Raw genomic sequence first — 13,936 nt, forward strand, 5'->3', positions numbered from 1 at the left:
GAACCCAGAGCAGGTAGCTGGCAGGGAGCTGGTAGCTGTCAGGAGAAATACAGAGCATGATCCTTTCCCTAGAGAACTGACAGTCTCAGAAGGAGGGCAAGACAGTAAATCATTTAAAAACCAGAGGCCCAGGTGCCACTTGCATAAAAATTATCAGAGGGACATTGGACTGCAGAAATAAACAATAATGTCAGCAAGACACTCAAGAAAAGGAGCCAAAGAAGTAGCAGGAAATGTAGGGAAAGTGAGTCCAATTCAGAAAGGGCTCACAGGACCACCCCACGGTTCTGTCAACCTTGCACTGGCCCTTAACCGCCATGCAAGGTTCCCAGAAACCCTACCCTCCACTGCCAGCACCCACCAACAGACCACACCAGTACCTTCCCAAGAGTTCCAACATCACTCTGACAGGTACATCCACTGTGTTGTTGGTTTCTCAAAATTTCTAACATTTCTCCCCATAACATATACTCAAAATCTAAGGTAAATTTTAATATGCTTGAAAAGTAATGTGTTGGGTGACCACAGAGGAGCTATACGCCGAATTTCCTGTTGTTGCTTTTCTCTCTGCTCCTCCCCACTTCTGAAACTGTGATAGAAGGGCAGATTATACACCTTCCTCTCCGAATTGGCCACTCATTCTCATCCTGCTCTACCCAAATCCGAATATCCTCTTCTCCCCAACAAAACCAAAACAGCGAAAATAGAAGAGAAGATGCTGCAGGGCCAGTTTCTCCTCTGCTCCAGTTCACCCTCACCTGTCCTCCCCTTGTCACATGAAAGTTACCTTACCTTTGCTTCTCAAAAAAAAACAAAAAACAGCATTTCTACCGGGGAGCCCCCCAAAAAAAACATGACCTGGTGCTAATTCCAAAATAAAAACAATATTTAAAATGTATTAAATGTTTAGTAAATGTTAGGCACAGTTTTATTCATGTAATCTACAAATCAACCCTAAGAAGCAGTACTGTTGTTTGCTTAACTGAAGGAGAGATCAGTAACAACATCAAGTTCACATGACTAGTGAACAAAGGAGACAAGATCTGAACCCAAGATGTCTCATTCTGAAGTCCACACTCCTAACTATTACTGCACATCAATATAAACTTAGAATTACCTCCATCATTTATTTCTCTCTGTCTACATCTGTAAAGAATGACCTTTCGAGCAATGGTTTACTGTCCTCATTCTAACGCTTCCCTTTGTAGGGAGAGACCCAAGGTTGCCAGGGTTCCCCATACCTTCCCCAGAATGAAGACTGTTAGCAGAGGTGCCATCAAGAACAACTCAAAGTATATCTGGCCAAGTGCCCAGATCCTGGAAGCTGGCCAAATGGGAAAGGGAAAAGTCATGCTCCATCATTTTTTCCCAGCATCTCTCTCCTTAATTCTTTTTAATTACAGTGGTCAATATTTGAGTTTCAATGAATATGAGTTTATACAGTGGGGCAAAAGTTACCATTAAAAATATATCCACTAACAAACTGTTTGCTTATAAAATGAGTTTCTACATAGACTGGCATTTATCTCTTCAATGTAAATTTTAAACTGAATCCCAGCAAAAGACTAACATTTTCATGAAGCCAATAAAATCATTATAAGAGAAGTGCTCAAATGAAACACAAAGATACTAACTTATGATGATCTAACACAGGTACATAAATTTTAAACATGAAAAATTAAAAATTTTACAAGAATTATAAATATTTCAAAACAATGATTTCATATGGAAGGGTTAAGAGAGAGAGTTCTCAGATATTTTTGCAAAAACAAACAAAAATACCCAGCACTTGATTTTACCCTATTTCTCCTTATAATTACCTCATAGTTAGATGATTACCTACATTTTGTCATCTATAGACTAGGACATATAATTTTCAGAGTTTCTAGTTTCACTCTTTAAGATAAAATCCCAAATTTGGGGTTCTTTTTAACCCCTGTAATAATTTATGTAGAAATCTTCCTTCTTCCATTACACTTTGGGTCCCATCCTTACACATAGAAGCAGTGTAACAAATACTTGATGAATTGAAGTAAAATCAACAGGAAATATCACACCATAATGCCTTAATGTCTAATACCTAAGTCATCAGTTAGCAGGTATTAAATTATGGACAAATAATAACAAGAATGGGAAAGAGAATAGATATCTGCAAGAATGAGTTCTGGGACCACCATGAGGAGAATGAGCTGGGGTGGGGGCGGAGGGGGAGATAAAGCCAAAGAAAGGCAGGGGTCCTTCATTTCAGCTGCTATCCAGGGTGCACCTCAGCCATGACTTAACAAAGCCCGTCAATATTGCTCCAGCTCCTCCCAAATCAAGCCTAGTTGGCATCCTGCAAAGATCCCTAGCACTTTTTTAAAAAACTATATTGATTTGAGGAAGAGAGAGAGAGAGAGAGAGAGAGAGAGAGAGAGAGAGATCAGTTTGTTGGTCCACTTATTTATGCATTCATTGGTTGCTTCTTGTAAGTGCTCCAACCAGAGACTGAACCCACAACCTTAGAGAATCGAGACAACACTCCAACCAACTGAGCTACCCGACCAGGGCCCTGACACTTTTGACAGGAGACTTCTAGTTATGCTTGCCTCTGTCCATAATTATGACTACCACACTCACTGGGTCCCAAACACCAAGTTACTAGTAAGTGCTATCCATTCTACTTCCAAAATATTCATGCTTTTTAATTTTTCCACTTCTACCTCACCTCTGGATTAACCTTTGCGGGGGTGGGGGGTATATTTTTGAAATAGGAATTCAATAAAAAGACCCAGCAGTTGATTATACTCTATTTGTTCTCAGCATGAGCTCATAGTTAGATGATGAGAATCCCTTAAAGACTCAGAATTTAGTATGAAGATTCTGACTTTACGTGGAAGAAACCATTGTAAGCCGCAAATGACTAGGATAACTTTAATTCAGTAGTTCAAATTTCTAACCACTCTACAAATACACTCTCATGAATAGTTGTGGAGGACTGAAAAAAAAAAGTTTAATTCAGTTACAAACAAATGAATGTTAATGTTTAACATATATATTAGTTACCTATTGCTGCTATAACAAATCACCCAAATTTAATTGCTAAATCAACATAAATTTATTGTCTTGCAGTACTGGAGGTCAGAAGTTTGAAATTAATCTCATTAGGCTAAAATCTAGATGACTGTAAGGCTGTGTCCCTTCTGGAGGTAATAGGGCAAAATCTATTTTCTTGCTTTTTATAGCTTCTAGAGACTGCCTACATTCCTTGGCTCATGACCACCTTCAAATTTCAAAGTCAGAATGACCAATCTAGTCTTTCTCATTGTATCTCATTGTATCACACTGACACTGACTCTTCTACCTCCCTCCTCCATATTTAAAGGACCCTGTAATTACATGGGCCCCATCCAGATAATCCAGGATAATCTCCATATTTTAAAGTCAACTGACGAACAAACTCAATTTCTTCTGCAACCTCCATCCCACCCTTGGCACTTTACATATTTATAGGTTCTAAGGATTCAGTATGTGGACAGTTGGAACACCATTATTCAGCCTACCAGTCTACCCTTTTACCTCCAAAGATTCACTTCCATCCCACATGCAAAATACATTCACTCTATCCGAGTCCCCAGAAGTCTCAACCCATTAGATATCAACTCGAAGTTTAAATCTGGTCTAAGTTCTTATCAATTCAAAAGGCCCAAATTTCATCATCTAAATTGGGTATAAATAAGGCTTTGGGTATAATCCCTTCTGAGGCACAATTCCTTTCTATGAAACTCAAGAAACAAGTAATCTTCCCCCAAAATAGAATGGTGGGATAGATATAGGATAAGTTATAGACATTGCCATTTAAAAAGGGAAAAAATAGAAGTTAGAAAAATTAGACACTGGACCCATGCAGTTTTGAAAACCAGCCAGGAAAATTGCATTTGGTTTCAAAGTCCAGGAATAATCTCCTGTGATTCTTGTCTCCACCTTCTGGGCTCTTAGCTCTGCCTTCTGGATTCTCAGTTCTGCCCTCTGAGTCAATGTCATGTTTTAGTACAGGTGACACAAGCTTGCAGTTGAGTACTTAAATCAGCCTGTTTCTTGCTTGTAGAATTTTTGGAATCTAACAACCTTTTTTATTACATCCTCTCATTTCCCCTTTCTGGAAGAGCCAGGAGTGTTTCTGCTGATATAATATTCTCAAGAACCTTGTGGGTCTCCCATTAGAAAAGAGCCTCTCTGTCAGAATGACTACCATCAATAAATCAACAAACAAGTGCTGATGAGGATGTGGAGAAAAGCGAACACTCATGCACTGTCGGAGAGAATGCAGATGGGTACAGGCACCGTGGAAAGCAGTATGGGTTACTTCAAAAAATTAAAAATGGAACTGCCTTATAACCCAGCAATTCCACTTCTGGGAACTTATCCAAAGAAATCCAAAACACCAATCAGAAAGAACATATGCACCCTTATGTTCATTGCAGTGTTATTTACAATACTCAAGATTTGGAAGCAGCCCAAGTGTCCATCAGTAAATGAGTGGATAAAAAAGCTGTGTTACGCTTACCAAATGGAATACTACTCAGCCATAAAAAAAAGAAGGAAGTCTTACCCTTTACGACAGCATGGATCTGGAGAGCATTATGCTAAGTGAAATAAACCAGTCAGAGAAAGACAAGAGCCATATGACCTCACTAATATGTGTAATCTAATCAACAAAATGAACTAACATGACTCACAGGTAGAGAACAGATGACAACTGTCGGGGGCTGCGGGGAGGGATTGAGCAAAAAAGAGAGAAAAAACTCATGGACACAGACAATAGTGTGGTGACTGCCAGGGGAAGGGGGGATGTGGGGAGAGGTGGAGGAGGGCACAGTGGGGGATAAATGGTGATGGACAGAGACTTGACTTGGGCTGGTGAACATACAATACAGTGTACAAATGATGTGTTGTAGAATTGTGCACTTGAAACCTGTATACTTTTGTTAACCAGTGACACCCAATAAATTCACTAAAAAAAATAAAATAAAATAAAATAAAATAAAAAGAGGCTCCTCTACAGACAATTCCTGGATAAATCCATCTCTATTACTGGCTTCTGCTGAGATGTTTGAGGTAATCCATGAGCTACAGGTTCAATTTCTTAAAAGAGCCCTCTATGTGACTAAATATTTTGACCTTATTTCTGAGGTACTAGCAAAAGGATTTCCACCTACACCATTAGCTTCCTCTCTAGAGCAGGCTCTCCCGACAGTGAGTCTTCTAACTTTAGCATCTTTTCAATCTGGATAGGCTGAGAATTTCTCAAATACCAATTCTGGTTCCTTAACATTTTTTACCCCAATTTATCTCTTTCCTCACACATTTTACTATGAGCAGGAAAAAAAAAAAACAACCTTCAAACTCTGCATATATATCAGCTCAGTTAAATATCTAAATTTATTGTTTACAAGTTTGCTTTCCACATAACTGCAAAACACCATTCAGCTAAGTTTTCTGCCACTATCTAATAAGGATTCCCTTTCCTGCAATTCCCAATAACATGTTCCTGATGTCTATCTGAGACTTCACTGGCAGTGCCTTTAATGTTCATATTTCTAAAAATAGTCAGTTCATGATAATTTAGGTATTCTCTAAGGTGACTTTGTTTTTTCTCTACCATACTCCTCATTTTCTTCTGAGTCCTCACCAATATCCATATTTTTCTATTGAGAATCTATTTCACAAAACATAGGCTTTTTCTATCATGCTCTGCAAAAATTCTTTTAGCCTATGCCAAATGTCCAAACTCCAAGCCACTTACATATTTTTAGCTACTTCTTATAGCTGCCCCCCATTTCCATGTATCAAAATCTGTACTGGCTTCCTATTACTACTATAACAAATCACCACAAACTTAGTGGCTTGAATCAATACACACTTATCTCACAGTTCTGGAGATCAGAAGTTTAAAGTGAATCTCACTGGGCTAACATCAAGGTGTTCAACAGTGCTGTGTTCCTTCTGGACACTCTGGGGAAATCCATCTTCTTGTCTTTTCCAGCTTCTCAGACTGCCCACATTCTGTGGCCTATGGCCCACTTTTATCTTCAAAGCCAGCAATGGCAGGTGTAATCATTTTCTCATTGAATCCCTCTTCTAGCTCCTCTTCCAGATTTAAAGGATCTTTGTGATTACCTGGTACCTACCCAAATATTCCTGGATAGTTTCCTTATCCTAAGGTCAGCTGGTTAGCAACCTTAATCCTATGGGCAACCTTAATTCCACACTGACATGTAACATGACATATTCTCCAGCTTCCAGGAGTAGGATGTGAACGTATTTGAGGGATCATTATTCTGCCCACCCTAATATATTTCTGTATAATGACAATTTTTATTACTCTATATAAATATGACCTAGCATGTAACCTGGTCCCTGATTTCTTCATTTGCTTCATTTCATATCACAACCCGTATGTTTCCACTACTCTTGATTTCTTCCTTTTTCTCAAATGCACCATGCTTATTCCAGAATTTCTGTTCATGCTATTTCACTTGCCTTTGTTACTCTTTCTCTCTGAATCTCCACAGTTCCCCTTCTCCAGACTACTCTTATTTATCCTTCAGCTATCAGCTTAAATTACTCTTCTTCAAAGACTGTATCCTGTGACTCCCTGCATGGAAATGTAGAGTCCCATTACACCGTTAGTTTTACTTCATATCATTTGTCTTAACAGTGATTAAATTATCTGTGTGGTTGTTTTTAATTGAGGATAAAAGCTCAGAGAAATTAATTTCACCATAGTAAAACAGGAAATGAGATTCCACTTGGGTCAGTCTGGTTTCTGAGCCTATCTCTTAGTTGTTGGGTTATTTTATTATATTAGGGACAATGCGTATTGTGCCTAATTCAACATAGGCTCACTAACCATCATACTGAAGACAAATATTATCACCTCATTTTCCTTAATGCAGTTACCTTTGCCAATGGCCCACCACCAAATGCCCAATTTCACTCTTGTTTCCATATATTGGTATAAGAGTTGACTTGTGAACGTATTTTTCCTTTGAATGCATATATAATAAAGTATAACTATCAAGTAATAGTGGATTCATATTGCACAACAATTTACAAAAGTTATTTATAGTTTCAAGAAGCACTGAATTACAGTCCTAGCCAGTGTGGATAAGTGGTTAGAGTGTTGGCCCATGCCCCTAAGAGTCACAGGTTCAATCCCTGGCCCTGGTGGGGTGCGTGCGGAAGGCAGCCAATCAATGTGTCTCTCTCACATCAATGTTTCTCTCTCTCTTCTCTTTCCCTCCTCTCTTTCTCTCCTTCTCCCTCCCTTCGTTCCACTCTTTCTAAAAATAAATGGAAAAAATATCCTCAGGTGAGAATTAACAGAAAACAAACAAACAAAAAGTACTGAATTGCAAGAATCTTAAAAATTGCTAAAGAGAATAATGAAGTAGGCAAAGGGAGAAGCAATATTTAATGAGCAAAAATCAATGGGAAACTACACATTGAAATTATTTTAAAGCTAAGAACAAAAGAAAACAGTTACACTACTGCAGGAAAAATTTGATGGTTCAAAATCTGTTTCACCTATTTAAAACATGTAACATGTAACATGTATCAAAGTAACTTATCTGATAGGTTTATTCAAAATCTGAGGACATCTCCCAGGTTTTGTAATTTGTTACTATTCTTGCTATGCCATTTTACACACTATACAAAAAGATCTGCAGCACCCACAACTCACTATAAATTGAATCCATAAAATCTTCAGAGTCTGAAAGCTTTTGTCTCTCTAAAATCCACAGAATCCCAGTGAAGCAGTAGGAGAGAGTCAGAACTGATTTCTTAAAAATAGTTTCCACATTCTAATAACAGAAAAAAAAGACCTTCCCAAGTAACTATGGAGCAAGGCCAAAATTCTACCTGCTGTCTATTTCAGAATCTAAATCTCAGAATAAAAGAAATCAGTAGAATATAATCAGTACATCAGAAATACATGCCTACTGAGAACATGGCAGGCAGCAACTACTTGCTGATTGACTGGCTATATGAAATAAAGTTTATCATTTAGCAAGAAATGAAATTTTACCTCTTCAAATCTCATATACAGTATTTGTTAGGCATTTACTCTAAATCAGAGATTTTCAAATGGTGTGCCGCAAAAATTTTTAAACCATTCCTAACTTTTTAGTCTGGGGCACTCACCTCTTTTCCCTTAGATTGTCAAATAAAAAAAAAAATTTAAAGACAACAGCCAACACAACAATAGCCATCTGGTGTGACTGAATCAAAATTATACCTACGTTTTTTGTCAGGACAGCAAAAAATATATTTTTGGTGTGGTGCAGAATTTTAGTAATTAGTTTATGTGTGCCATGAAATGAAAAAGGTTGAAAATTGCTGCCCTAAATATTGGACTTGGTACCAACAAGGAAACAAAAATAGCCAATTCATCAATGTGCACTATTACTATGAACAATTCAGAGAACATACATTTCATGAGATTTATGTATTTGCAGTACAATGCCAGACTTGAAGAGCTGGCAATCTAAATAAAAGTGAGTAGTAAACATTCCTTTAAAAAAATAAATCACGATTAATTTTAAAAATTAAAAATAAATAAATAAATGAATCATGAAAAGACATTGATCTCTTGAAACTATTTCTTAGAAATTGTCTAATTGTCTAGCATGAGGACATAAAATGCCCAGTCCTGGAGGTTTGTATTTGCGACAGCTCTGACACTTTTCAGAAGAAACTATGAAGAACACTAATATAATTTAAAGGACCTTGGAAAAATTTAAGGCACTTAAACACCTCTGATCAATGGGAGCGTTAGCTTCTGTAAAGCTCCCCAGTTACACAAATAAGCAGTCCTGAAATAACTTTCTATTGTGTTCACAAGGACTGAAAAGCAGTTATTAAAAAAAAGAAAGGAAGGAAAATGAAAAGAAGCTTAACCCTAATGACACTTCTATTTTACTCTGAATTTTTCTAACGGTCTGGTTTTATTTCCTTTATTAGATTTGGTCATTATTTTTAAAGGATAGAATAGAGCCCCAATCCAAAAAAAGAAAAGAAAAAGACCTTTAAGTAATAAAAAATAAATAAGTAAAATATAATTTTATTATAATTATAAATATGTCACAGAAACATTTAGTGCGCTCACCCTAATGAAAAAAAATTACATTTTTATTTCTTATACAAGTACACTTGTTTTAAATAAATGCAACACATGTCAATTTCCTCCTCCTTCAACTGTAAGCTTTGGTGTTACTGTCCATGGTGACACTTACTGGCTGTATCAGGCAATAGCACCACTACAGAAACACGGGGGTTTTTTTATGCCTATTTCTTGGTGGCAGATTTGCTGAAGTGGTTTTATTTTGCATATCTAGCTCTTTAGTAATTATGAGTGACACTTCTCTTGAAGTCATGGCACCAAAACCACAAAAGAAAAATCTAGGTGGGGTGTGGAAGGGAGAAGACACTTTAGTCAGCCCATCAGAAATGTTACACCGAACTCCATTTCTCCTTTGCCTTCATCTGTCCTTCACCACCTGAAACTAATCTTTCCGTATGTGGTTAGCCACCTTGTAGAAACTCTTATTACAGCATCTTTCCACAAATCAAGCAATGTTCAAAAGCTTTAGTAAATCAAAGTTGGAGGCTTGATGCATTGGAATTTGTTTTTGACTATACAACACATTTAAATATAGTTTAAATGTAGACACTTGTGTCAATGTCTCTTAACTTCAAAAAAAAGTTTTAAAATCCTAAGTATACAAGTAATGGTGATACCGGTATACTTTTCAATTAACACATATTTGAAATATTTTCAAAGTAATTGTCAAGAAATATTATTCCCTGTCTCTTGTCACTGATGAAGAAGGAAAAATCATGATCTTCCAATGAGGAATCTTGTCCCAAATATATTGTTTGTGATGCACAATAGATAAAGCTACTGGGAGGTATTCGTGTTGCCAGAAAGCTACCCACATAAAGAAATTCCTCCCAACCAGGCACCATTGTACCTGAAACTTTCAGAGAGCGGTGTCTTAACTACGATTAAGCTATCCTCTTTCCTACCTAAATCAATTTTACCCAAATGAGGCATTTGTGTTATAATTCATTGTTCCCCAGACTCTAAAATCTACCATCTGCCATTGGAGTTTCTGTACAGTAATTAAGGCACTATCCATTAGAACTGGCAAGAGTACAAAGTAAGGAGGAGGAGGGGGGCGGGCGGGAGGGGAGAAAAACCAAGCCATTTACAAAGAGATGGAAGGTGTGTGTCTTTCACACTGACCCCTCCAACATCTCCGCTCAGATCCTATCACCCACGAGGCGGTACAGAGGAGGGGTGAGGCCACCCCTGGGCTTCTCTGAACTAACCCTGCCCAAGGATTCAGCAAGCTCTTCATACCTTGAAAGAGAAAGGCTTTCGTCCCATTATGCAGCCCGGGGACCTGGCGCACTCCGGTCGTGGACTCCCCAAGTTCTAACTCTGCTAAGACGTCAATCTGTAGGGAAGGGTCCACACCAAGCCCCCAAACTGGTGGGAGGAGGAAAGAAAGAAAAAAAGTCCCATCAAAATGCATGCCTCTCCCTCCAGGGCAGCCAAGAACCGCGTCTGGGAAACAACATTGGGAACTGGGGAGAGGCGACTCCCTCCTGGCCCCGCCGAGAGCCTTCCCTGAGACCAGCAGCCAAGCTTTAAATAGCGGAGCACCCCGTCCCATTTCCCTGACCTACTTTAAACCCCTCTGGGTGCAAAGTTCCCCTAGGCCCCTCAGACCCTGGACTAGGGGTGCGACCTGCCCTTCCGTCCCCAAGACGAGCGCAGAAAAAAAATCCAAATCCAAAGCCGCCCCCTATGCCAGGCTGCCCACTCCAGACCTCCTTTGGGCGGAGGAAAAAGCGGGGTGTCTGTCCCCAGTCAAGTGGGGCCAACCCTTCCCCCCCGCCCAGCGCTGGGGCCACTCACCTGCTCCGAGACCCAGGACCAAACAGAAGGTTCTCAGTAAGACCCGAGACTCCATGGTGTGGGTCTGCTCAGTCCATCGTCTCCCTCTTTAAAAATAAAAATAAAAATTGAAGCGGTCCTTGGAATCAAGCGGGAAAATAGCGTTTGTCTCTGCTGCCTCTGCCTCGGGTTTACAGATTAGTAGGATTAGTACGATGGGGTTGCCTAAAACAAGGAAAAGGGAGGACCCCCTGGCACGTGAAGAACTTGGACCCTCCAAGCTCACACCATGCCCACACGCAGAGCCCAGGCAGCGGGCCGGCTGGGAGGGGGGCCCAGGAGGAGGGGGAGACTTGCCCGGAGGCTGCTTTGCGGGGAAATGAGCTCCTGAGCCGGAATAAAGGCAGCCGAAGGCACGCACACCCAGGAGGAGGGAGGCGGCCCCCCCAAAAAAAAAAGCCTAGGATGGGGCAGCCCCGCACCCGCCGCCCGCCTTCCCAGCGCCCAAACCTGTTGTAAAGACAGAGACAATGGAGAGAGCACCGAAGACGCTCGGTGGAGAGACAGCTCCTCCGGGGAGGGCGGGGCGGGACCTCGGAGGCGGGGAGAGGAGGAGGAGGGAGGGACCGCCGAGGGCGAGGCCCGGCGCTGGGCGTCCCTCTCCCGCACCCGGCTCCTAGGTTTCCAAGACCCGTCTAGCCAGTCCCAGAGCGTCGGCAGCTCCCACCCTCCTCCGTTACTCCCCGGCTGACCGGGGCAAAGCCAACCTCCCCTCGGGATGGAAAGATCTACATTCAAGGTGCTAAGTTGATGGGTGGTCTTTCCTCTTACCCCTTGATCTCGGCGCGTGTCTGGAAAGACAGAGAGAAAGGACCCACAGCCACAGCAGGCAAGACTAGAAAGAGACACGCTCGCCCGCCCTTTAGGCAAAGGGAAGAAAAGCCCACGAACGATCTTGCGCGGGGCTCCCTCCCAAGCAGCCCCGGGCGCTGCAGAGGACTCCCTCTCAGGGGCGTGCAGAGGAGGGCTGCCAAAGCACGCTAGGGGGAGACTGGCGGAGAAGGGTAGCAAACCTAGGAAGCCCTGGGAACCCTGGAGGGGAGGATCCATGCCAGGGGCGGGGCGCTGGAGAGCTTCCCAGGTGCGGAGAGAGCCAGGAAGAACTTAGCCAGGAACTGCTGGACAGCTCCGGGACCTCGCGCGCCCCCTTGCCAAACAGCAGGGAGACCAGGGCTCTGCTTCTCCAGGACAAGCACCTGGCAGGAGGCAAGGGCAGCAGGGTCAGTGTGTCTGCCCACCAGAAGAGAAATAGATAATAAATGATAGATAGATGATAGATGATAGATAGATAGATAGATAGATAGATAGATAGATAGATAGATGATAGATAGATAATAGGTAGGTAGATAGATAGATAGATAGATAGATAGATAGATAGATAGACATAGACATAGTCCATATGGATGGACTGAGGGAGAGAGAGAGAGAGAGAGAGAGAGAGAGAGAGAGAGAGAGACCTGAACCTGGGAAAGAGAGGAAAGCCCCCTCCCCCCCGCCACTGTTGAGCATTTTCATGAATGCTCTCTACCCATCCTTTCACCATACATGCCAGAATCATAAGAGTGAGATCATTTAAGATCTAATTCTCAGCAGGCAAAAAGTATATGCAAGGTCGTTTGCACATAATACTTTCAACATAGCCCTAAAATTTTGAGATAAGTTTGAATAACGATATTCAACTCCCATATTGAAAATGTTACGTTTCAAAGTGATTAAAATGTTAATCTATACAAGTTCAAGTGAGTTTCTTAACTTTCCATCCATACAGGTAGATTCTGAGTTCTCCAACAGGATCCTACATAGCTGGTTACCAGAATACCTCCTGGGTAGGGTCTGAGGCTCCTGTGGAGCAATATGTACTATATTACATTATAATGAGATGAGTGGGACATTTTTGGCTTTGTCCTTGGAATTTTTAAGGGGGAAAAAAAAGACAGGATCTAGAAGCTTTTCCAAGTTAATTGTTTAACTTTGAGATATATTCCAGTACTTACATGTTAAAGTATTGCTGTATGAATCTTCCTACATTTGCAAAGCTATACAAAATAAAATTAATATAATTGAATTGAAATCATTCAAAGAACATTATTCATCAGGGAATTAAAGATCTTTAGCATTACATCTAAAATATTGAATTGTAATAAGTATCTACAAAAGTTCCATAAAATTCATTTTAAATAATCCCATTACTTAAAACTCTATTGGAAGATAAAATGAAGTAGAAAAGTAGATATACAGATACATACATATTTACATGTAAAAGTTCTTCTAACCTACTTGTACTCTACCAAATCATAGAATCTGGGGTACCCTCCAATCTCTCTCTCACATATGACATGCTGAAAGCTGGTGGTTTGTAAGCTTGTCATTAGTACCCCCCCACACACACACACACACTTTTGCTCCCTCCAGAAGAGTTATTTTGTACCCAAAATTATTCAGTTTAACCTGCTACTATAATTATATGATACTAGTGGCCCAGTGCACGGATTCATGCACATTGAAAGAAAATTAATTAGAAGAAATATTTTAATATCGCTATTTGCCCTTTCTCTATAATATAAGTGTCTCTAATATATAAGATATTATATATCTATAATATAAATATAAGTAGATAATATATTTATCTACCTACTAAATACCAAATTCACGATCGATAATGACAGATCGAAACATACACATGCAATTAGCACCAGCGAGAGCTTTATAAGTATCATGCATGCACGAGTCAACTTAGCCTTTTATATATATAGAATAAATTGCTTAATTAGAACTGCTTTCTGATGTAGCTAAACTTTTTCCAGCCAAGTGAAGCACGCCAACTTCTCTTTCAGATAATTGTCAGCAACACAGCAGGAAATATCAACACAAAGCAGATTATCATTGTAGATCACACAGGGAGAACGAAGGGTAAAATATTTAAATGCA

General features: G+C 40.2%; 1 protein-coding gene across 1 annotated transcript in view; it reads right to left on the reverse strand.

The window, feature by feature from the left end:
- The window catches only part of NELL2 (neural EGFL like 2), a gene marked incomplete at its 3' end in the record, with an annotated part of 320,606 nt that extends 309,567 nt beyond the window's left edge, over positions 1–11,039 (reverse strand). The window contains exons 1-2 of the mRNA XM_079775779.1: positions 10,970–11,039; positions 10,409–10,537 (exon numbers count right to left, since the gene is read on the reverse strand). Coding sequence (XP_079631905.1) covers positions 10,409–10,537; positions 10,970–11,024 — 184 coding nt within the window. The 5' untranslated portion in view covers positions 11,025–11,039. The remainder of the gene's footprint in view (positions 1–10,408; positions 10,538–10,969) is intronic.
- Positions 11,040–13,936: the final 2,897 nt, after the last annotated feature.

The sequence above is a fragment of the Cnephaeus nilssonii genome (assembly GCF_951640355.1).
Source record: "Cnephaeus nilssonii genome assembly, chromosome: 6".
Classification (NCBI taxonomy): Eukaryota; Metazoa; Chordata; class Mammalia; order Chiroptera; family Vespertilionidae; genus Cnephaeus; species Cnephaeus nilssonii.